This window comes from Gymnoscopelus braueri, assembly GCF_963280865.1.
Source record: "Gymnoscopelus braueri genome assembly, chromosome: 24".
Classification (NCBI taxonomy): domain Eukaryota; kingdom Metazoa; phylum Chordata; class Actinopteri; order Myctophiformes; family Myctophidae; genus Gymnoscopelus; species Gymnoscopelus braueri.
Window position 1 is genome coordinate 17,309,335 of NC_137626.1, and position 23,248 is coordinate 17,332,582.

The 23,248-nt window shown below is 42.1% G+C and overlaps 2 protein-coding genes and 1 long non-coding RNA gene across 4 annotated transcripts; 2 read left to right on the forward strand and 1 right to left on the reverse strand.

Moving 5' to 3' along the window:
- Window positions 1–519: 519 nt before the first annotated feature.
- LOC308080660 (uncharacterized protein) lies at window positions 520–6,982 on the forward strand. Of its 2 annotated transcripts, none has more exons than XM_080422582.1 (9): window positions 520–1,102; window positions 2,627–3,350; window positions 3,485–3,987; window positions 4,133–4,209; window positions 4,604–4,781; window positions 4,987–5,063; window positions 5,164–5,290; window positions 5,836–5,960; window positions 6,339–6,982. In XM_080422582.1, the coding sequence occupies exons 1-7, from the start codon at window positions 569–571 to the stop codon at window positions 5,198–5,200; spliced, it is 2,130 nt and encodes a 709-aa protein (XP_080278708.1). In that variant the 5' UTR covers window positions 520–568; the 3' UTR covers window positions 5,201–5,290; window positions 5,836–5,960; window positions 6,339–6,982. The 2 variants fall into 2 exon arrangements, with proteins under 2 accessions (XP_080278708.1, XP_080278709.1); XM_080422583.1 differs by having other exon boundaries at window positions 5,164–5,211.
- A 32-nt stretch (window positions 6,983–7,014) lies between these two features.
- LOC308080661 lies at window positions 7,015–9,582 on the forward strand. Its single transcript, XR_013932719.1, has 4 exons — window positions 7,015–7,470; window positions 7,588–7,678; window positions 7,864–8,089; window positions 8,412–9,582. It is a non-coding gene; the product is annotated as an uncharacterized lncRNA (long non-coding RNA).
- Window positions 9,583–10,264: 682 nt separating this feature from the next.
- Window positions 10,265–13,081, reverse strand: LOC308080673 (putative ATP-dependent DNA helicase Q1). The gene is made up of 3 exons (XM_080422594.1): window positions 12,421–13,081; window positions 12,038–12,117; window positions 10,265–11,531 (listed from the first exon to the last, which is right to left on the reverse strand). Exons 1-3 carry the CDS (start codon window positions 12,903–12,905, stop codon window positions 10,327–10,329), a joined length of 1,770 nt encoding a protein of 589 aa, XP_080278720.1. The 5' UTR covers window positions 12,906–13,081; the 3' UTR covers window positions 10,265–10,326.
- Between the last annotated feature and the right edge of the window lie 10,167 nt (window positions 13,082–23,248).

Here is a 23,248-nt window from a genome sequence, read left to right on the forward strand (position 1 = left end):
CAAACAAGATATCTAAAAAAACTACTGGCTGAATTGCCATGAAATTCGCTGTGCACCATCATGGTCCGCGGAGGATGGACCCTAATCATTTGAGTGACTCGGTCGCCCTTCCTCTAGCACCTCCCCCAGGCCAAAAAAGTCAAATATCTTTGCACACAAGATAATCTTTTTTTAGGTTCATTGCAGTGTAATGAACCCCACTGATCAGAATCCATCACAGAATTACACAATTGCTGGCAAAAATGTCATTCTACCAGTAGGTAGAATAGGCTAACCTGACGCTTCCAGATCCAAAAAGCTTTCGTCACAATTGTTTCTCAGCTTATTTGGATCTGGGCTCTCGGGAGCCAATTCGATGAAGGGGCTGTTCCTTTTTTTCAAGATACTTGGTAGATGATTGGATGGGACCGTCTGTCTATCACCGTGTGGGCGTGCAAACACAACCAATCATATTGACGTGTCTACGTGACGTATGGTAGGCGCGACACCAGGAAGTCAACATCGTAGTCCAGTATTTCACCCACCACAACAACAAGAACTCTCAAGAAGTTGCAAAAGAAAAGTTATCATGGAGCTCGGAGATTTTTGCCGTTTTTGTAACACGAATCTGCGCATAAAAGGTATTTTAACGAATACAAGGAAGATATTTGATAAGCCTACTAAGCCTGACGAAACAAGTATTAACGAACGCCTGATAGCGTTAGGTTTAACACTGTTTAAAGACCCCTCCGTATCGTGTCGGATGTGTAGGTCATGTATTCGCTTGCTTCAAAGAATGGAAGACGATTTTTCCATTTTAAGGCGCTGGGAAAAAGAGGACAAGGACAGAAGACCTCCAGAAACGGCTACCGCTACAGTAGAAACACCGACGTCACCTGAGGCATCTGGATCCGCGAGGACAGATAAACGGTACAGGGAACCTACGCCTTCTAAAACACCACGGAAGAGTAAAAAAGCTCGCACCCCAGCGCGCACTCCATCTCGGGTCACCCCATCTCGCACCCCTACAACGACTGCTCCAGCTGACTCCCCGACAACGACCCCATCTCGTCGGCTGTCTAAACCAACAACTGGGATGCCCGTACGGCGAAGCCTATTGGAGGTCAGTTCATATTGTGAAACTATTTCTAATTGTGTCTAACCTAATGCTGCCAACTCGCGCTAATCCAGCTGCATTGCCAGTTAAAATTGTATACATCTGCTGAGTATCCAGTGTACACTAATACACTGGGTTTTCATGTATTCATATTCTCATCTCATTCTGTATCCGTTCATTTAAAAATAGAACCATCTTAAAATGTATGACTCTATAGAACAGTGCTTCTCAACCTTTTCAGGCCGTGACCCCCCAAAATAATCATATTTGAACTGGGGACCCCCCAGATAAATATTGTGAAAATAGCTGATCTACAAGCTCATAACTTGTGATCTTGTAGATCGGCTATTTTCAATGTTTTGCGTCTTTCTTATATAATTTGACAATTTGGCCAATGTTTGACCAGTTTTTATAGTATAGTTTGTTGAATACTTTTGATGCAGTAATGGTAAAACAAAAATAGGTATTAAAAAGTCTTGAAAGTTATAAATTGTCACTTGCACTGTCGTTTGGGGACCCCCCCCAAATCATGTGGGGACAGCCCTGGGGGTCCCGACCCACAGGTTGAGAACCACTGCTCTAGAAGGCTGGAAGTCTGTTCTATCTTGACAATAGGGACAAAGGGCCTTTCTTCTGTTGATCTGATAAGCACACTTGGCTCAGGGCAAGAGATTAGAAAGGGTCTCATTTTACAGCAGGCTGGGGGGCTGTCCCCCAAATCCTGCTTCACTGTCTGTTCTCACTTACTTCACAAATCTCTTCCAAGCAGGCCTGGTAACTCACAACTTTTAAAATATACTACACTGGTTAATGACTTTTCAAAGGAAATGTGACTAGGCAGGCTGTCATTAGCTAATATTCCCTCTCCATGGAGATAATATTTGGCTGGTACTACTATAATGTGACATCATTTATCTTTGTTATCTGGCGGGGTCTAATCTCCCTTAACATCTCACAGCCCATCCTCCCTCCAACCTTACCTACAGAGGGGGGAGGGTGGTTGTTAAACAGGCAGATGTTAGGGAAGGGTGTTGGATAAACAGACTTAAATGAGTCACATGGTGTCAGAAACAATACATGTGAAATAAACCTGTAACACCAAACAGCCATTCTCCCTAACCAATCGACATTCTAATACACAGTGGGACTTACCTTAACTTACCACCTACCTCTTTTGTGTATAATTTAAACTAATTGAACACAAATAAATTGCATATTTATTCCAGCATCTTTGCATGCTGCAATATTGTCTTATTTGCACAGTTTATATACTGATACTGGATTTTTATATACTGTACTGTATATATATATATCTGTGCATAGTAGCAAATATTTATGTTTGCCTCTGTTCAGCTTTGTTGTCATGGTTTGTAGCAGTTTTCTGTCTCAGTGCATTAAGAGTAACAAAAAAGGATTATAATTCCTTTTAAGTGAGCACGTATTAGGCCAATAATCATGATCCATTATATTTAAAAATGCATAGTCACACTTATGATTATTTAATAATAAACCCCTTTGTTTTTCTTTCAGGTTACTATCAGGGGTAGAACAATAGTGTGTGACAACAACACCGCAGGCATTGTCGAACACCTCACCAAGGAAAATTGGACAACAGCAGCCAATCTGATTGTCAGACACCAAGAACTGTTTGGAGAACTTAAGAACAATGTCCTACAATTAATAGAGGATGAGAGCAAAAAACTGTGTAGTCCATCCCAGGGTTTTATGTTGTGGCGGTCATCGGCAGATGATTTGAAGGAATTTTCATTCGCCAAGTTGCTGTCAGATCTCCAGTCTATGTCACCATTCATATTTTCTATATTTAATCAACTCACCAAACAGTCTCCCCATGTCACCTGTGCTGCTGCTGCAATAGCTCTTAGAGGAAGGGAACCACGATTATCAGCCTTTGCTTATTATGTGGACAGTGTTCTACAGTATGGAGGGGCAAAGAAGGCAGTTTTTAAAAGGCTTAGCAAACTGGGTATAACCACAACACACACCAACGCTGTGAAAAAGCTTACCGAATTGGCAAACACCTGCGGCGAAGAATTTCACATACTGAAAGTAGCCAGTGAAATCTTCGGGAACCCAGACACTGCCGACAGAGTTGAGCAAGTCAGCCTCACAGACACTGCTGAAGGTGGAGGTGCTATGGCTGCAGATGGAACTCCTGAAACCAGCCCATTGAGTGACACAGCGATCCAGAAGCTTGATGAAGCTATCCTCAGCTTTGATCTGTCTGTCGTGTCAGGTTAGAAGGGCCATTCTTTTTGTTGATCGTTGTTTATTTTGTCGCTGCATTAGTGTTTTAACCTTTAATTTTATGAGTCCTTTTATGTGTTAACATTTTTTGTCTGTGTGTGTGTGTGTGTGTGTGTTATACAGATGAAACCACCCAAAGCACCATGGAGAACACCATCGATGCACAGGGAGGTGCTGTACTCCCCAGCGGCACTTCACAGACTGATCAAGGGACTGGCGATGGCACAAATCTATCCGGCAGTGTCTTGCCGCTAGGACCATCACAACCAACACCACCATCCACATATTCCATCATATTTGACAATCTGGATTTCTTCATCCGCCCACACCAGCAGTCTACTAGCCAAGCGAACAAATCTATCCACTGGGTTCACCACATGGCTGTAGAAGACAGAGTGTCCATAACCCATCTCAGCAGGGACAAGCCAACTCAGCCAATTATGGACTATGACATTGGGAACTCCCTTCCTGGTCCTGAGATCCAAGCCCATATGCGACGAGAGTTTGTTGTCCTAGGGAGCCGCATTCTGACCAAGTACCTGGAGGCTTTCAAGCCATTATCTTCTGTAGTGGCTAGACACATCCCTCACCAATATTCAGACACAATGTCAGAGGCCTCCACTCACGTAAGTATTAAATGACGTACACTACAACTGTCAGTTGTACCATTGAGTTAACTTTTTAAGTTGAGCAAGTAATAACTTGTTTACTGGCATAGGTTATAAACTAAAAACATTATGCTATTATAATCCATATATTCTTCCTTCATAGCATCCTCTTGGACTTCTGTTCAAAGATGAGAACAAAACTGGGGACTTGGTTGACGTTTTACAGCACCTCCAGAATGAGTAAGTATGGCTTGTCTTGGAATGTATGAAACACAATGTTTGTATTCGTGCAGTTTGTCAATTCCACGGCATGCAAAAAAAAGAGTCAGTGTTTGTGCATTTCAGCGGCCATTGCTTATCAAAAAGTGACACTTGAACTTGCCAAATTAGTGATTTTCTTACACTAGTCATCGCAATCACATCATGGAATTACCGGATTGACATCGCACAATTGCCCAACTTTGCATGTCATAGACACCAATATTGTTGAGTGCAGGGGCTTTATTACATGCTGCATGTGCCCCACAGGCCTTATTTAGTTTTGAACTAAGGAAAATATATATTTTTACTTGCATATGCATCTGAAGGGAAGGGTTTTGATAAAGCTAGTAAGTCTATTTGATGTGTCATGTAGGTATGTGCCAAAGGACCCACATGGACTGGAAAGTGTGTTTGTAGGTGGAGACAGACTGACAGAGGGGAACAGTCGGAACATCCAGTTGTCCTTTGCAGAAGGAGAGAGCAGGGAAGACAGACTGGAAGGCCTTGTCTTCAAGTTTGAGGATTGGCATGCAATCCGGAACCTGTTTGAGGTGGGTGAACTCACTCAATGTTTGACCTCAAACTGTTTATTCACAACAGTATGGACTAGCAGCCAATTACTGTACCACTTCCCCTGAAAACAAAGTTTGGACTAACTTCACTTATCTATGCTATCATGCTAATTATCATGAAAATAATATTTCCTCCTAAATGAAATTGTTTGCTTACTGTACTACAAAATGATTTGGATTTTAGATCTATCATCTGGTCTTTTACAAGGAGGATTCAGCCAGAGATCATGGGACACTGTTTTCAAATATGAACAGGTTGAGGTAAAAAAGAAATGTTCAAAGTCTTCTGTTCTGTTTTTATATACCGTATACATATTCTGATTCTAAGAGCCTTGTTAACTATTTTCCAAATCTTTTGCAGCGATGTTCTTGTCACTGATGAACTCCAGCCACCATGAATTCCGGCTTGGTACTTCATCATTACGACTTACTGTGCTCTGTTCTACCGCCAGGGGAAATCCAGTCCAGCCAACATGAATTCAGGCTTGGTACTGCTGGGGGGAGGGGGGGGGGCTGACTACTGACAACTGACGACTGATGATTTCTGACTTGATGAGCGATGACCCGGGTTTGTGTTTGTATTGTCTGTATATGTTTATGTGTGTTTGTGTTCATGTGATTTCAACCTTTCAATCGACTATAAAGCCCCTCACCTACTTCACTGACAACTTTTAACCCATCTTACCCTCCCAGTCCCCCAGATCCACCTAAACTTGCCTTTTCTATACCCCCAAGTCTAACTCCTCTCCCATCCACTGATGTCTGTCTGTCCGTCTCATGTTTTGTCGACTGTTTGACTAACATTGTCTCCTTATTTTGTACTGTATAGCGGCTTTGAATTCTTGCAAAGCGGTATACAAGTAATTAACTAATTCTTGTATTATTATGTAATACTTTACTAATATATGTGTGTCCTGTTAAGTAACTCCTGCCACCACGATTTTGTCTGGTGGTCCCCTACATGTCATCATCATCATCAGCAGTTATTATTCTTTGCCTCCTTCCTCTTTTTTTACTTCTCATATTTTTGCAGTTGCAGCAATGCAAAAAAAGGTCCACATGCTGCGTTCAACGCATATAAAGAGATGGTGCAAAAGGACACTGCTGCTCTTTTCCTGGCTGCCACAATGGAGCACTTTGGACTGAACAATGTCACAGGTACACAATTGATTGTCACTAATTATGGTCACATAGTAGTTGTCCACATTATTATATATTCTTTCAAAACATTTCAATTATGAATGTGAAAATGTTTGACTAGGATATCTATTCTTTTTTTATGTGAACACATGTCAGATAGAACTCCTATTCGCCAGACACTCTGTAGTAGATTTTATAATAGTAGATTTTATCATTTTTGTGTTTGAAATCTATCGTCAACTTACCCATTTCACCAGCACTTGGCTGATGCAAATTTCCTGGGCATCTCAATTTCTTTTTGGAATTGTAGTTTAAATGTCATGGCTCTTTTGTCTTTTCTATTGCTTCCACGACTACGTTATAGTAATTCTTGTTCTTTTAAATATGTCTCAACAGATGTGCCAGAGGACTTCATCCCCAAGGACATCAGGTCTGGGTCACCAGATGTGAAAAGGACCTGGTTGCATAAAGCCGTGACCCAAATTGTGGACCGGTTTGTCATGTTTAATGACATCTCAGACACTGTGAAAGGTATCAGACAATGTGCCAGTGATCGTCCTCCACCGGGGAAGGAGCTCCAATGCCGCATGCCAAGTTGTCCCAAAACATACAAGTACAGCAAGGCCAGGGAGAACCACGAGCATAAAATTCACGGCTTAACTGTACCTACAGTGGGTGTGCCAGATCCAGTCATGCCTAGTTCCGTGGACCACAAACGACAGCACACAGAAGCAAGACTCAGCTTTGGCTTCATGCTGTCCAACATGCAGGATGCAGTGAAGGAGGGAGATGGAGAGAGGTTACTGAGGATGTACTCTGTAGCATTGCTATTCTACAAGGCCTATGGCCATACCCAATACTCCTACAGTACACTCCTGCTGACCGTGCAGGTCAACGCCACTCTCTCCCCTCGCCTAGCACACAGTCTGACCTGGAACAGGTTCTGGAATGGGAGCGGAGGGATGGGCAAGAATATTTCTCTTGATTTGCATCTGGAACACCTTAACAATTTCTTGAAATCGTTCCTGAAGCGCACAGGCCCAAACATGTCAGAGAAATCAGCAGACAGGATCAGCAAGACCATTGGGGTTCTGAAGGACATGATGGACATCACAGACACTGAGCTGGACGTTTCAAAGTCCAGCGGCATCCATCATGGCCGTGACCAGACTGACGACATTATAGCACTTGTTGAGGTTCTCAGAGAGGCCGAGCTGTTCAAAAACCAACCAGGCAGACAGTTCACAGCCTTCCCCAAGTTCAACAGAAACCTGCTTTCAAAAGTGAAGCACAGCGAGGTGTGGGGTTGGATGAGGTCGAAGTTGAAGGAGTGGAAGGGTGTCCCTATTTGAACAATGACAGCATAAGGTTCACAGACTCAGAGACTTACTTAAGATTACATAAAGTGTGTGACACAGACACCACCGCGAACGGAGAATTCATTTTCTCTCCCTCCCGCTCCACCTTTTCAAAACCAACTTTCTACCAGAGAGATCATGGAACAGTTTTCCAACATGAACAAGTTGGGGTAAAAAAAATGAAAGTGTTCTCTTTTTATATATACTGTACATATTCTGAATCAAACAGCCTTGTTAACTATTTTCCAAATGTTTTGCTCCACCTTTTCAAAACCGACACTTCACAGGACCCACGCTGCACCTCGATGTCGTCACCCCCTGGTCCAGAGCTGGCCTGCGCTGCGCCCTGTGCAAAAATGATTCTCCTGTCCTACCAAGGCAAGAACACACAAGAGCTAAGTCTCCTTCAACATTCCGAAAATAACGTTTCACCTCTTGCACGCATAGATAAAATTGAATACTGGTATAGTCCCCACTCCATTGGGGTGTTATTTTTGTCACATTATTATATGTATATATATGCACAAAGGTGAAATTCATCCTCTGCTTTTTACACATCCTAGAACAACTAGGAGCAATTAGGGGTTAAGAGTCTTGCTCAAGGAAACATACATCGACACATTGCCTGGCCTGGAATCATACGCAGTAGCGACGTCCATAATGGTTCCCCCAAGAGTGTCTGCTCCAATCCAGCACAACTCTGCAGCTTCACAGCAGTAACGGCTCTACGGCTGGGTCAACCAAGGGCTCTGGCTTCCCAGGCGGGCTCAGTAACCACTCAGCTATGGGGTATGCAATTCATATTTCAACACTATTCATACTGCCCCGTGTGTTGCCTTGTTTTCACTATGCCGTCTGAACAATATTTGCATCAAAGGTTCAGTTTTGATGTCAACATCCATGTAATCATAACAGTAAAACGTGTTTACACTTTATTCACTAATCCCGTACTACCTTAGTGGATAGACTTACCCTCATCTAATAACATATTCAGCTTGAATAAAGCCTTTGTCTTCCATTGACAAACATGACCATTTTATTGGTTTTTCTCTTTTTCCCTCACACCTGCACCCTTGTGTCTCCCCCCCCCCCCTTTTCTCTCCCTCTGCAGCCGCAGTACTGTTGGGGGACGTAATCTGATCGTAGCGACCTCCCTGGCAGCTTTAGGCACATTAAATGTAGGCTGTGTTGCCCTTCGCACATGACAAGTGATAAGAGAGCAGATACAGAGGAATCCCATCAACACCACAGAAACATTATTGCCACCTGGGCCCCCATGCTGAACTTGACGAAGAACACCCCTGCACGATATATACGCCCCGACTTTTGACCTCAAGGAGGGTACGGATCTGACTGGCGCTTGGGGGTTGGGGCCCCTGTGTATAATACGGGGGGCTCCGGTCTCAGGCCCCAGTAGGGTACGGACCCGGGGGCTCAGGAGTGGGACCTCCGTCTCTTAGCTCATTCAGTGCCAAGTACATTTGTTAATGGCACTGGATGGGTTGGGGGAGGGGGGGGGCCTAGTCTTGGGCTCTGTCGGAACCTCCTCCTCCGGGCTCGGAAAAGTGACCACCTCAACCAGAGGAATTGGAGAAGAAGAAACAAAAATGCATACATTTTACAAGAGAAAATAATAATACACATGTTAGAATACTTGCTTCTAAAGGAAAACTCAGTGGGAGTGCCCCACTGAGGGACCCTAAGTTTAGTAATACACTTATTGGAATCAAATGACAAATGTTGTGTGATTTTCCCCATTAAGAGCTCATGTCCAGATGGTAGGTTTGGGACTGCCCCAGCCTAGTTCAGAGTTTCCCCTTCAAAGAAAAGGGTTTTCCTCGGCTCACATGACTCAAATAGGAAAAATGGGACCTGATTTTTTAAAAACATGCAATATGTTATGCTAGATGATAATTGCTATAAAGTACTGTTTAGATTTTAATCTTGTGTTGTTGTGGGTACTAAATTCGTACCCAAGGAGGGGTTGATGGTCCATTGTGGAACCTTGGGCCGTCAACCTTTACTTTATAGAGTGCAGTCAGAAGACAGGCCTTGATAGCCACAGCGTTGATATACTGAATGTAATAGATAAGAACTTGAGAATTCTCCAGGCGCTCAACCGAACGCTTGTTTGCATGCAGACTTAGATGTGGAGCGAATTGCCTTCGTGATATATCAGGTCGTATTGTTTTAATATTAATTTGCTGTTCTTTTATTCACATAGTATAGAGTGAATCTCCCTTGTTTGTCCAATAAAGATGCCTTGCGCATGTGAACGGTAATTTCTGTGTATGTCGTCTATAAACTAGACTTTAGGGTTTTATTGAACCAAGAGTGACAGGTCTGCCACCGAATGCTCTTGGCCTAGAGTTCTAGCTGTCCTTCAACCCAGCAGCCACAGCCTGTCATTACATGGCATCTTTATTTTTCTCATTACTTTCACACACATTGCAGGATGTAAGAATATGTATATCGAATTTGCACTTAACGAAGGGTACTTGAAAAGGATATGACTAGTTGGGATCCTATTGAATATAGGCTACGCATGTTGTGTTTTTATAATCCTGTTATATATATTGTTGGGATTTTCCCCTACCTGAATATGCGCAACTATGGCATTTAGTTTTTTATAAATAAATATTTTCATTTGCCTCACTTGTTCATGTTTACTTTCTAAAACTACGTCATAACATGTTTCTACAGTATCAAAGTTGAATCCCATGTGTAAAATGGCAAACTGATCAATGCCTCTAGCCTAATGATTTGAAACAATCAATTTGAACATGGGGGAAAGCAGGGACATACAGTACCAGTCTTGTGATAAAAGGTTATCATCAATCTAAAAGTGATATATTTGCATAACTGGAAAATAAACAACAGATTTTTTGCAGCGACAAACTTTTAATCACTTATGTTCAAATTACATACAAAACAATTTTAATCATGAGCATTCAGTCAACTAAATATTCCACAGCTTTAGTTGACAACCAATCTGAGTCTTATAAGGGCCTTTAATGGTCAACTGCTTATTCGTCAGACGACTCTGAGCTGCTGTGCTGTGTTCCCATCTCAAAGTCCTCATCATCTTCATCAAAATACCCTGTATAATCGATGTCTGGCTCAGTGAAGCTATCCTCTTGAGAAGAAGGCTCTACATCCTCAATGTCACCAAAGACTTCATTGATGATTAGCAGAATTTCTCTTGCATGTTTTTTTCTGAATACTGGAAGGTTTCTAAGAATGTAAGACAAGTCAAATATGTGTGTGCAGCGTTCTACTACTGCATCTATGAGCTCAGCACTGAAACCAGTACATGCTGACTTGCTAGTGTAGACATGTGCTGTGTCTTTTTCTAAACAACTCATATACTCCTCTAACATTTCCCGGATAAGAGATTTGTCCTCTTGTGTTACCACTCTACATTTCCCTTGCATGCCAACATCTTGTTCTATTACCTCATGTTTGGGGATAGGCTCGTCACAATTTTCACCTGCACATGAACATACAGAGTGGCAATAGCTGCAGCAGACATGCCCTGGCTCTACACTTGTGGGCTGGTTTTCAAAATGACTGTACAGTGCTTTTCTAAAGCAGCTCTTAGTGCCAGTGTGTATCAGTTCTTTCACTTCTGGAGCAGCCCTTTCAGTTTTTTTTATAGCAAGCAAAATTGCATGTGACTGTAACCCATTTCTGCCAGCCCTTCCAGCTTGTTGAACAATGTCTTCAACATCCTCTGGCAAACCATACATTACAACATGAGAAACATTAGGGAAATTCAAGCCCATCCCCAGAGCAATTGTTGCAACAACCACTCTGCAGCTCCCCTCTCCCTCTCCACTAAAGGAGGCCAAAACTCTGTCTTTGTACTTTGACAGTGTGTTTCTGTGGAAGATTCCTAAAAGGTGGTTCTCAGACTTCTGATCCCGGTCTCTGTTAACCCAAGCATCTTCTCCCAATTCTGCTTTAAGATAGGTGAACACTCTGCCAACTGACTTCAGTGTTCTGCAATAGATTATGATGGGAGACATTGATAGACCCTTATCTTTGACCTCCTTTACTACCCAGTCCATACAGTTCAAGTTATCGGCAGGAACCCGACTCAGTCCCAGCCTGATGTTTCTCCGGTTTGGGCTAACAGTCACGAGAGTTGCCTCCTCCATATTCAGCATCCTGGTCACACGGCCTCTGTTCTTGTTATCAGCAGATGCTGTCAACGCTAACACAGGTAAACCTGAAAGACAATAAGTGCACATGTATCAGCAAACAAGCATTAATGAAGAATTCATGTAGGCTACACTTTCTAGAGCGTTATAAAGGCAAAATAATTAGGTTATTTATGTTATCGGGTAGCTTCAGGTAAAGACTGACATTTCCAGATATCATACTGCATTTTCTTTACATGACAAATAACTACACTTGGACAGCACCAACTTCTATGACCTGCTTCTGTAGTGTATACACCCCTCCCCCTAACCTGGCTAAAGAGTGGAGTTCGCCTCCCCAAGTTGCCAGCACAACACACCCCTCCCCCTAACATTAAAAATAGGGGGATTAACCCAAGCAGGTTGCCAGCCCAATGCACACACAAAAGAAACAGCCCCCCCAACATCACCCCCCCCCCCTCAGGTAGCAGCACAATGCAGCCCCCCTTCCAAACACAATCAATGCCCCTTTTCTGGATTGATATTAATTAATCATGTATTTAATCATGTAGCATTACTGTGTTTCAAAACTCACCTTCTTTGACTAGGGATCTTAGTTCATTCAGCCTGGAAAAGGCTTCTCTGAAGGCAGGCTTCCCGTTTGCTCCCAGTCCCCTGGTTGAAAGAAAAAGAAATCCTACATTGAGTCTAGGTAGCAGCAACAGTAACGTGCATAGTTGCATTACAGCAATACAGTTACAGTAAGATCTGTGTTTAACATTTGGTCTGTTTGTGTGTGTTAGCTTATTGTTTATAATAGAATGTTTGACCTAAATAAAACAAATGTTACAACACTTCGTCTTGGAACTACTGTAACCGTATTTATAAACACGCTGCTCTGTTTTACAGTTTAACATTACAGTGTAATGTGTAGTGTAACAATTACACTATACAGCCATTTAACGGCGTTTAGCTTACCATTTGTATGCGACGTGAACTTCATCGACGACAATGCCCAGTAGGTTTTCACGATACACTTTTGAGGAAAGCATATCACGCCATTTATCCTCCAGTAACCACAATTCCGGGCCACCAAAGACCAGCTGACATCGGCCGTCGAGGATGGCGGCGTGTGCTGCATTATCTACGAGTTGCCCAGCATAGAGTCCCAGATTCGTAGCCTCTTTGATTTGATCTGCTACGAGTGCACTCAAAGGAGAAACCACTATCAATATAGGCTTCGGCTTCGTCCCCAGTACTTTCACTACCAGTGGAGCTAGTTGGTAAATTAAACTCTTGCCGAAGCCAGTCGGGAGGAGAGCAAATACATCTTTTCCACGCAGAAAAGCCTTCAATGCTATTGTTTGCTCTTCTTTCAACGAAGAAATATTGTCCAGTTGAGAAATAACTGTTGTTATTGCAGCATCAATCGTCATATCGGTGTTGCTTATGGTAGCGGCCATGTTGACGAGTGAAAAAACTACAACACAACAGCCGCCTTTATATGGCGTCACATCCGTTTTCGCACATATCCCGCCCTTAGCTCACGCTGATTGGTTCGCAACGGGAGCGGTTCGACGTTAGCGCAACCCCTTGAGCGATCTCAGATGTATGCTGTCTTGAGAAACTAGTTACTCAATACCGCCCCCATCTGGCAGAGTCAGGTTAAGAATAGGCTACTCCATAATGGAATCTATAACCTACTGTAGCAGTAGTAGACTACAATAAGAGACAATTAAATAGCATGCTTTCACCTCGATGAAGAAATAATCTATTATTGTGCATGCCATGGTGTGGACAAATTTGATTCCATGATGTATCTAGTTTGTTGCACTCTCTGCTCTCCCAAATCACTGACTGAACTCACAGCTGGCAGCATGCGCAGCTCAAAGTTTCCCCCCTCTCATTTTGCACTGCAGTAATCAGATAGGTCAGCCTAATCATCACGGCACTCCGTGCGTTTCTCTCCTGATTAGCGCTGATAACACGTCTTCCCGGATCCACTCGGGTTGTATTACACATAAACAGACCCGGGATTCGAGGTAAATCAGAACCTACGTACCCTGGACCCGAGTGACTATGATAAAACGCGTCCCCGGACCAATACGGGTCCCATTACTTTACATTACATTACGGTCATTTTGCAGATGCTATTATCCAAAGCGACTTACAAATAAGTGCATTCGGGCGGCCATAGCTGAGTGGTTAGTGAGCCCGCCTAGGGAGCCAGAGGCCCTGGTTGCCCCAGGTTCGATTCCAGGCCAGGCCAGCATATGTGTCGATGAAATGAAATTTGTCCCTGAGCAAGACTCTTAACCCCTAATTGCTCACAGGCCCTCATTGGAAACAAGACCGCAAGGACTTTCATGAACGACCTGTTAAAAGGAATTAGGCAAGAGAACTACTAGTCACCGGAAGTCTTAAGTGCATTCTCTTCTAAAACAAGCAACTAAGAGTATACCTATAGCGCTAAGGTAAAAGTGCACTATATCAGCTACCTACTTTCTTAAACAGATGAGACAAATAGGAAAATCAGTAAGTGTAGCCTATATCAAAATAAACAAGATCCAATAAAACAAGAGCTCGTACAAATAACAAGTGGAAGGGTCAGGTTCCTGAAGAGATGGTTTTTCAGCCTGCGGTTCCAGAGCCTGGAGGTCGTCCTGACTGCATAGGCTCTGTTTCTTTTGAACAGCATGTTTTATCTAATGTGTCAGATTTGGGGACATGGCTTACCTTTGATGCGCTTGAACCTTCTTGTACCAACGGCCAAACTCCTGGCATTTAGACATTGGCGTAGTAGGAACTGTTCCAATATCGCTGCGAAAGAAACAGGTACAGCACATGGCAGCATGTGAATGCAAAGCAGATGAAGTTTGTGAATCTTCTTCACGCACCAGTTACCAAACATTTAGTTTTAGAAAGATATTAGGCAATAGTAAGTATGTTGGGAACCAGCCATTCCTGAGCCATGTGGCCCTAGGTCAGGGGTCTTCAACAGCTAGGGGGTCCGGGACCCCTAGGGGGTCCTCAGAGTTACTACAGGGGGTCTGGCAAATCTTTGTGTGATATGATTTTTTTTTTTACCTTAACCACTTGAACCCTAACATCCCTTTTCTGAGGAGAACTTTAGCCAAAAATAGCAGATCTACAAGCTCACAACGCCTCGCGCTGCGAAAAAAATCTAAAGTTGTAAATTAGTAAATCTAAAAATGTTACAAGATTTTTCAAAAATAGCAGTTTTACAAGCTCATAGCTATGAGCTTGTATATCTGCTATTTTTGAATAGCAAAATTAATCTAAAGTGACACAGATGCGTTCCAGGTCTTAAAGGGTTAAAGCGTCTTTGGGTACTTAGCTATATTAATTTGAGATATTATTATTATAATTATTACTACTACTACTACTACTGATTTTGGTGACCCCATGGCTTTCCCTCTTACGCCACCTTTAGGGCAAAGTTTCCGACAACTTTTTATGGTATTTATTTATTTCACTTTAAAGCTTTGGTTGTTGTTTATGATGCATTAATCCTTCTGCGTTTACACATCGCCCCCACGCCAGCACCCACCCATTATAGCAACATTTCCATTTGCTTTCTGTTTTAAAGGCACTTTGGAGCTTTTGTTATGGTACTTTATTTTTATTTCACTTCAAAGTTTTGGCTGTTGTTTACAATGTGTTCATCCCCCCCACCCCCATTATGGCACCAATAAGCACTTTATATTTGTATGTATACGTATGTTATATAGGTGTATGTATGTATATGAATGTACGTACGTACGTACGTACGTACGTACGTGTTTGTGTTTGTTTGTCTGTTTATCTCAGCAGCCTGGCTTCTAGACTCGGTCTTGTTCTTTTCTGTTTTTCAACTTTGTTACTGACACAGGGATAGAATAGGATGTACACTTTCTGTATTGAGGAGGACAATGTACCATGACAACCCCACAGCGAAGCAGGGAAACCAATTGTAAATGCTGGAATTCCCATTATTATTATTTTGTTCAAAACTTTCTTTGGAGAGTTTGGACTCTTCCATACATTGGTATCTTATTGTTGACTAGTTCAGGCCATGCACAATCTGGCCAACTAAATAAAGAGGCACAGAATGGCCAATAGGGCAATTTGTTATTGTTTTCTTCCATGTCTTGAACAGAATCTCAAACATTATGTCACATTTATGGCAATTTATGTCATAGTGAAGTTAGTCTTTCTGACTCTCACCTTTGTATTCAAGTTATCGAACACAAGTTCTCACAGCTGTATGGATTGTCTCTCCATTATTACCAACTCCTGGCATTTAATGGGCTAATATAGAGCACTGAGACTACCAATGCTGAATTACCCATAGTGCACAATAACCACTTGAGCCCTAGCTTCCTTATTATGGGCATATCGTGCATTATATAGATGAACATTCAGCGACAATTGGTGAGTATTCAGCAAAAATAGATGAACATTGGTGAAAATAGCAGATCTACAATAATTTACCCGACATAATTCATTGTACGACAACTAGCGAAAATCCTCAAGCTATCGCGTGTCGCAATGACACGCATTGAGCTTGTAGTAACATTTATTAGATTTTTTTTTTAAAGAATGTGCCTGTAATAACATGCTCTAAATAGGGATGCCAGGTCGAAGGTGTTTAAAGCAAATCAATTTGTGATTGAGGGCTTCGTTTTTTTTTCAGTACCCAGGTCTGCAATACTATTCCAGATTGCAGATAGAGGCCCTAACTCCACGGTTGCACTAATGCACGTCCTAGAACGAAATTACAGTAACTGGAGCATATCTATCTATCAGGACCTGTCACAAAGAGTCAATGAAAACTCATTAGTCTGAAGCATCAGGGTGAGCCTAATTTTAGATTCCGACAAAGGTGTGTGTGTGTGTGTGTGTGTGTGTGTGTGTGTGTGTGTGTGTGTGTGTGTGTGTGTGTGTGTGTGTGTGTGTGTGAAAATGGAGGCTGCATGGCTCTCTATCTCTCGCTCTGAGCTGGTTTCATACCCGCTTATTAAAACATAACGATAAGATCGTGTTTTCTTGTTTAAATGCTAATTCATGTGCATTTATTGTCCAGACATTCTTTGTCCCGCTGTTCCTTTCTGTCTGACTCGCTCTCTCTCTCTCTCTGTCTGTCTGCTGAGCCTGCGCACGCGCACACACACGCACGTGCACGCTCACACGCACACACACACACACACACACACACGCGCGCACACACGCACGCGCACACACGCACGTCCACATTGTGCACTATGAATCATCACTGTTTAGTTCTTTTCATGCACAAAGCATTTTCAGTTGTTTGCCACAACTGAAGCGCCGTTGAATAATGTTGGCGCTTTCATGGCAAAGTGAAGATTGTCTCATATTCTCAAAAGGGAAACAGACAATAAAGCTCAGAGAAGACAAATGGACAGCAATAACCGCCGGCAATTTATAGAGATTCTGTTTTTCTCCCAAGTTGGGAACCTCAAAGCCAACATACACACTGCACCATTAAAGGGAAACCACCGTGACACTTTCCAGCATGATCGCTATATATATTTGTGGGGTAAATGTTCCATTACCAATCATAACACTAAGCAGCCTTCTGTGTCCCTGAAAAACCGAGTTGTGTTGAAAAGTTTACCCCCAGTGATGTCACTGTGCACAAGGGAGAACTACAATGTCCAAAGCCTTTTCTGGAAATACAGAAAAAAATTATATAAGACATAAATCTATTTTCACATTATTGGCCGTGCATTTCCGTGTCAAAGGAAGTCAAACTGTATTTGTTTAGCACATTTCATACACAGTGAAAGTCAATGGGCTCTCAACAGTTGCCAGTGCATCGTCAACAGTTTTGGCATTCTCCCCAGTAGGATGATTTGGCTTGCTTTCATGGGAGTTGGTTGGAAATATTGGCTACTGACATGTAAGCCTGGGTGACATTAATAGGTTACTGTACGTTGAGCTAGAGAAAGTATATTCAATTCCAGGACACAATTAAAGCCAAGAAGGTTACATTGTGTATATACATTCTGTATCTGGATTACGAAAAGACTCGTTCCCGCCTGCCTCTGATTGGCCTACCGAATGTCCGATTCTGTGACGCACGCGGAACTGCCTCTAGTCACTGTCTCAGCAGTGGGGGGGGGCTTTTCCTCCTTGATGGAAAACAGTGCTTGGCGCTGGCACTGTCTAGGGAGGGACAATCATTTACGATCCTGTTACTATTGGTACATAACTCGAACAGCGCTGAGTTGGTTCTAGCGGACTTCGCAACGTTCGGCTGGGCGACTCGCTCACTGGTGCCTCTCGTTGCTCAAGTTCCGCCAGAGACGGCGTGCCTCCGCAGTTGTAACTGTTTTTTAAGTAACTAGAACTATACTGCTGTAGTCTGTTCTCAGCAAGTGGGCTGAGTGGTCCGCCTCGCTGGGGTCGACAAAAACTATGCCTAAACCTGACCTTAATCCTAATTAAATAATAACAACGATAATAATTTGCGCATTTTAGATTTGGCTCTGGCCAATCAGAGGCAGGCGGGGGCGGGTCTTTTCGTAACCCAGATGCAGAGTGTATTTACATGGTTACATCTGGAGAAAGGCTGGAGAGTAGTTCACCCAAAAAAATAATTATTTTCCATCAATTACACACCCCATGAAGCCTTGAATTCATGGAATTTGTTTTGGTCGCATTCCTAAGACAATAATTTGATGACCGGCGGAGACACAAAGAGTCTATGAGGTAGGAGACTCAGAGTCTTCTACTGAGTCTCCTTGAACGATGACCCGTTGGCTTAGGAATGCGACAAAAACAAAAAAATCTCCATGAATTCCAGGCTTTACGGGGTGTGTAATTGATTAAAAAAAAAAGTCATAATTTGGATTAACTACTCCTTTAAAGGTTTAATGACATTCACTTTTACACAACATTCAAAGTCTTTGTCCTGAAAATTCCATTCCAGTGATCAATTTGCAAGTGTTTTTCTCTCACATTTCTAAAGCCTTTTCAACTGCAATGAAAAAAGAAATCTTTGCCTGCGAGTGTCGCTGGTGAGGGATTTTGCCTGTCAATCATCGCCTCTGCTCCGCCCCCCCCAAAGGAAAGGATAGGGGAGGGGAGGGGTGAGGAGGAGAGTGGGCGGGATTAATCGACAGTGACCTCACTGTCGAAGGGCCAAGCTCAGATTACTTTTCAGCCTAATTATTCAGAAAACCCCAGACCACAGAAAATCCACTGAATGTTCTAAGTTCAGGTTTTTTGGGTGTAATTGAGGTCATAAAACCCCAAATAAAACATTGAAAATAAAAAAAGTGAAAATGAATGTCATGATACCTTTAACAGTTGTTTTGAATTTGAGACTGTTATGTAACTTTGCATCTTTTCCTTTCATAGGAACTGCTTCAGGGCTGAGATGTTGTGCAGCTCAATAGTTCTCTCTGACTCCTCCTCCCATATTCCCCTCTCATTTGGCCTGGCACCTTTGTGAGCAATACGTTTTAGGGTGGTGGTGGTTCTCAAAGTGGGGTCCAGACACTGTGAGCTTGTAGATCAGCTATTTTAACCATATTTGAAATAGGACTGGAAGCAGTTCATTCATAATATATTTTTTAAAGTTTGGGTCCTAAGAGTCAAAATATTAAACATACTATAAATCCCCATGCCAGCGTAATTACCTTAAATCAAAGATCGTTGAAACGCCGTGGAAGATACATTGTGTACAAAAAAAAAACACGAAAAAAAAAACGAACGTTTATGTATGAACGTATATGCGATCTTGGCAATCAATGTGTTAAATGCACTGGAGTCAAAAGAACAATATTTCCATTTCAAATGTAGCAAAGTGAAAAAATCATGAGCTTAAAACCCCCCCCCCAAAAAACACAGTACAGGAGTTACCGTCTACCACTGAAATCCAGCCCCAGAAATAAAGTGGGATAGACGTGCGGTGCCCATCGTTACTTTCTTGAAAACTATCGATTACCACCGGGGAACGCAAACGCTAGAGCATGGCTCAAATTGCACAAAGAAAAATAATACGGATAATTTGGAGATATTGAACAAGGTTTAGAGTGGATTATGTAAGATTTTATAGAATTGCCATCATTATGGGCTTTGTATCTGAAATTATTTATCCATTACTGCTCATCTTTAAGCCTCGTGATTTACTAGAAAGAGAGGGCCTGTCACGGGCAATTTGATTTGCCACTTTGGACTGCTGCTGCACCATCCAGCATGGGGCTGGCAAATGTGGTGCCCATTTGAACTGATTTGAAAGATGCAGTGTGCGGGGGTTTTAAGCATCAGCACACCCCTGCCCTGTGAAATTAGTTTCTGATGCGTGGCTGGACAGTGACAAGCCAATTAGAGGCACTTTTCGGTTTTTTTCTCCTCCCAGGGCACTGACATTCTTCTAGTAATGTTTTCTATTTGTATAACCTTCTTTGACCTTGGAGCAGTGGTGGAAAAAGTACTCAAATTCTTTACTTAAGTAGAAGTACCAATACTGCAATGTGTAAATACTCTGTTACAAGTAAAAGTCCGGAATAAAAAATGTACTTGAGTAAAAGTACCAAAGTATTGGCATCAAAATGTACTTAAAGTACCAAAAGTGAAAGTACTAACATGTTTGAAAATAGCAGATCTACAAGCTCAACGCGTCGCGATGTGACGCGTTGTGAGCTTGTAGATCTGCTGTTTTCAAATAGCCTATGTAAAAAAATAGGGCTAAAGTGGTTAATGTATGTTTCATAATATAATAATTTATATCTGAAAAGTAACTTGTAACTAAAGTTTTCAAATAAGTGTAGTGGAGTAAAAGTACACTATTTGCCTCTGAGATGTAGTGGAGTAGAAGTAAAAGTATTGGACATTGGAAATACTCAAGTAAAGTACAAACACCTCAAAATTGTACTAAAGTACAGTACTTAAGTAAATGTACTTAGTTACTTTCCACCACTGCTGACATTCCTCTAGTAATGTTTTCTATGTTTATAACCTTCTGTGACCTTGGAGAAAGGCCCTCCGGAGTATAGATTACTCTTTTTCTCAGCAGCCACAGGCTTCACGCTCTGAGAGAGTTGTTGTGAGTGGTGGTGGTGGTACTGGGAATCTGTGGTGGAAAGTAACTAAGTACATTTACTCAAGTACTGTACTTAAGTACAATGTTGAGGTATTTGTACTTCACTTGAGTATTTCCAATTTCCAATATGTTTACTTCTACTCCACAACATCTCAGAGGCAGATATTGTACTTTTACTCCACTACAATTATTTGAAAGCTTTAGTTACTAGTGACTTTGCAGATATAAATGATTATATTATAAATCACACATTAACCACTTTAGGCCTATTTTAATCATAGGCTATTTGAAAATAGCCGATCTACAAGCTCGCGTTGTGAGCTTGTAGATCTGCTATTTTCAAACATTTTAGTACTTTTACTTTTGGTACTTTAAGTACATTTTGATACCAATACTGTTGTACTTTTACTCAAGTAAATGTTTTATTCCGGACTCCCACTGAGGATTCCAGGCATAAATAAAAGGGACACACACACTAGCCTACAACCTGAAGCAAAAATAATGTTCAAATTATAACGTTATCATCCGGGCAAGGCAACAATTATTTCAAGCATACAAATTATTCTGTCCTCTGAAAATATATTCGGCGGACCAAGGTCATAAGATACCCAGAAGCGCTACCAAGAACGTGTCTTAACAGTAGTCTCTCTCTCTCTCTCTCTCTCTCTCTCTCTCTCTCTCTCTCTCTCTCTCTCTCTCTCTCTCTCTCTCTCTCTCTCTCTCTCTCTCTCTCTCTCTCTCTCTCTCTCTCTCTCTCTCTCTCTCTCTCTCTCTCTCTCTCTCTCTCTCTCTCTCTCTCTCTCTCTCTCTCAAATCCTACGTTTTCCTTTTTTTTTAATGTATTTGGCCGTGGACCCCCCATCTCAAAATGTTTTGTTCCAATGGACCCCAAGAAGTTGTAACAGAGTTAAAAATGTCCGCTTTAAAATATATATATTCAAAGATTTGCACAAATTTTCACTATTTTTCTAAAATAGCAGATCTACAAGCTCGTAGCGCGGCACTCGGTGCCGCGCTATGAGCTTGTATATCTGCAATTTTTGAATAGCCAAAAGAAATCTAAAAATGACACAGATGCATTCCAGCTCTCTCTCCCTCTCCCTCTCCCTCTCCCTCCCTCTCCCCCCATCATGTTAGATTGTTCTGTTTCATTGGAAGGGGGCGGGCCACTTGGGAGTGTGTCTATGTCACTGAATGCTTTGTATAATCACTGCCCCTTTTTTTTTTCGTTTTTAGCATACAACCTGTAGCGTTGTACTCCCCACGGGGGTGTTCCCATAACGCCCTTTGAGTGCATGTTTGATTGTGTGTGTGTTGTTTGGCACCTGTCTTTGTCTCTCTCTACATATAGGCGTGTGGGTCTGTGATATTGACCTCTGGTTCAGGTACGTATACTGAACATCAGCAGGATGCGTTGTTGTGGGTGAGGGGAGGGCTGCGGATAAGAGGAAGAGCGGTTCAGACACTTTACATATAGGCATGTGGGGGGGGGGGGGTATCGGCAAAGGTAAGCAGAAATCGTTGAAGCGGAAATTACCACAACAAGGTTTGCGTCCCCATATTGTGTGTGTGTGTGTGTGTGTGTGTGTGTGTGTGTGTGTGTGTGTGTGTGTGTGTGTGTGTGTGTGTGTGTGTGTGTGTGTGTGTGTGTGTGTGTGTGTGCGTGCGTGCGTGCATGTGGCAGTTGAATTCATATCTCAACCACATGAACACTATCCCGTCCTCTATTCTGTGCATGTCATAAGGCAAACTACAATGGCTAGTGCCAGTGGTGTAAAGTAACTAAGTACATGTACTCAAGTACTGTACTTAAGTACAATTTTGAGGTATTTTTTTTACTTTACTGGAGTATTTCCAGTTTTCAGTACTTTTTACTTCTACTCCACTATACATCTCAGAGGCAAATATTGTACTTTTACTCCACTACAATTATTAGAAATGTTTTGTTACTAGTTGCTTTGCAATTATCAACTATTATATTATAAAACATACATTAACCACTTTAGCCCTACAGTATTTTCTCCAAAGGCTATTTGAAAATAGCCGATCTACAAGCTCACAACGCGTCGCGATGCGACGCGTTGTGAGCTTGTAGATCTGCTATTTTCAAACATCTTAGTACTTTTACTTTTTATACTTTAAGTATATTTTGATACCAATACTTTTGGACTTTTACTCAAGTACATTTGTAATTCCAGACTTTTACTTGTAACGGAGTATTTCTATATTGCAGTATTGATACTTTTACTTAAGTAAAAGATCTGATTACTTTTTCCCCCACTGGCTAGTGCCCTCTTCTTCGCAAATGCGTGCTTGGGGGGGTCAGGTCAGGAAAGCTGGCTTTGTCATGGGGCGACCCTGGACGGGGGGTGAAGGAGGTGGCGAAGGTGCATATAATACCATAACACATCTGACACCCCCCTCCACATGGAGATTATGGGGCAATTGTAGCAGGATGGGAAGTGATGGATGCATCCAAACACCATATAGACTTTGTGCCGGTGGCCATGAAAATGTATATAATGAGGCACGCGATGGCTGCGTATGGCTCGTTCTATGATCTAATTAGCGCTGCGGTAACAACAGCTCATTACAGTATAAGGACGGTAAGGATCTGACATGGTTTACGGTGTGTATTCGTTATTTATTTATTTATTTTATCCTGCAAAATGCAAGCTTTGTTGAGGGTGTATACTGTATACTGTTGTATGTTTTTTGTTAATAATTGAT

Coding starts and splice junctions, on each gene's coding strand:
- LOC308080660 (XM_080422582.1), top strand. CDS start 569: ATGGAGCTCGGAGATTTTTGCCGTTTTTGTAACACGAATCTGCGCATA. Junction 3,988..4,132: donor TGTCAGAGGCCTCCACTCAC/GTAAGTATTAAA, acceptor CTTCCTTCATAG/CATCCTCTTGGACTTCTGTT. Junction 4,210..4,603: donor TTACAGCACCTCCAGAATGA/GTAAGTATGGCT, acceptor TGTGTCATGTAG/GTATGTGCCAAAGGACCCAC.
- LOC308080673 (XM_080422594.1), bottom strand. CDS start 12,905: ATGGCCGCTACCATAAGCAACACCGATATGACGATTGATGCTGCAATA. Junction 12,118..12,420: donor GTTCACGTCGCATACAAATG/GTAAGCTAAACG, acceptor TCTTTCAACCAG/GGGACTGGGAGCAAACGGGA. Junction 11,532..12,037: donor AAGATCCCTAGTCAAAGAAG/GTGAGTTTTGAA, acceptor ATTGTCTTTCAG/GTTTACCTGTGTTAGCGTTG.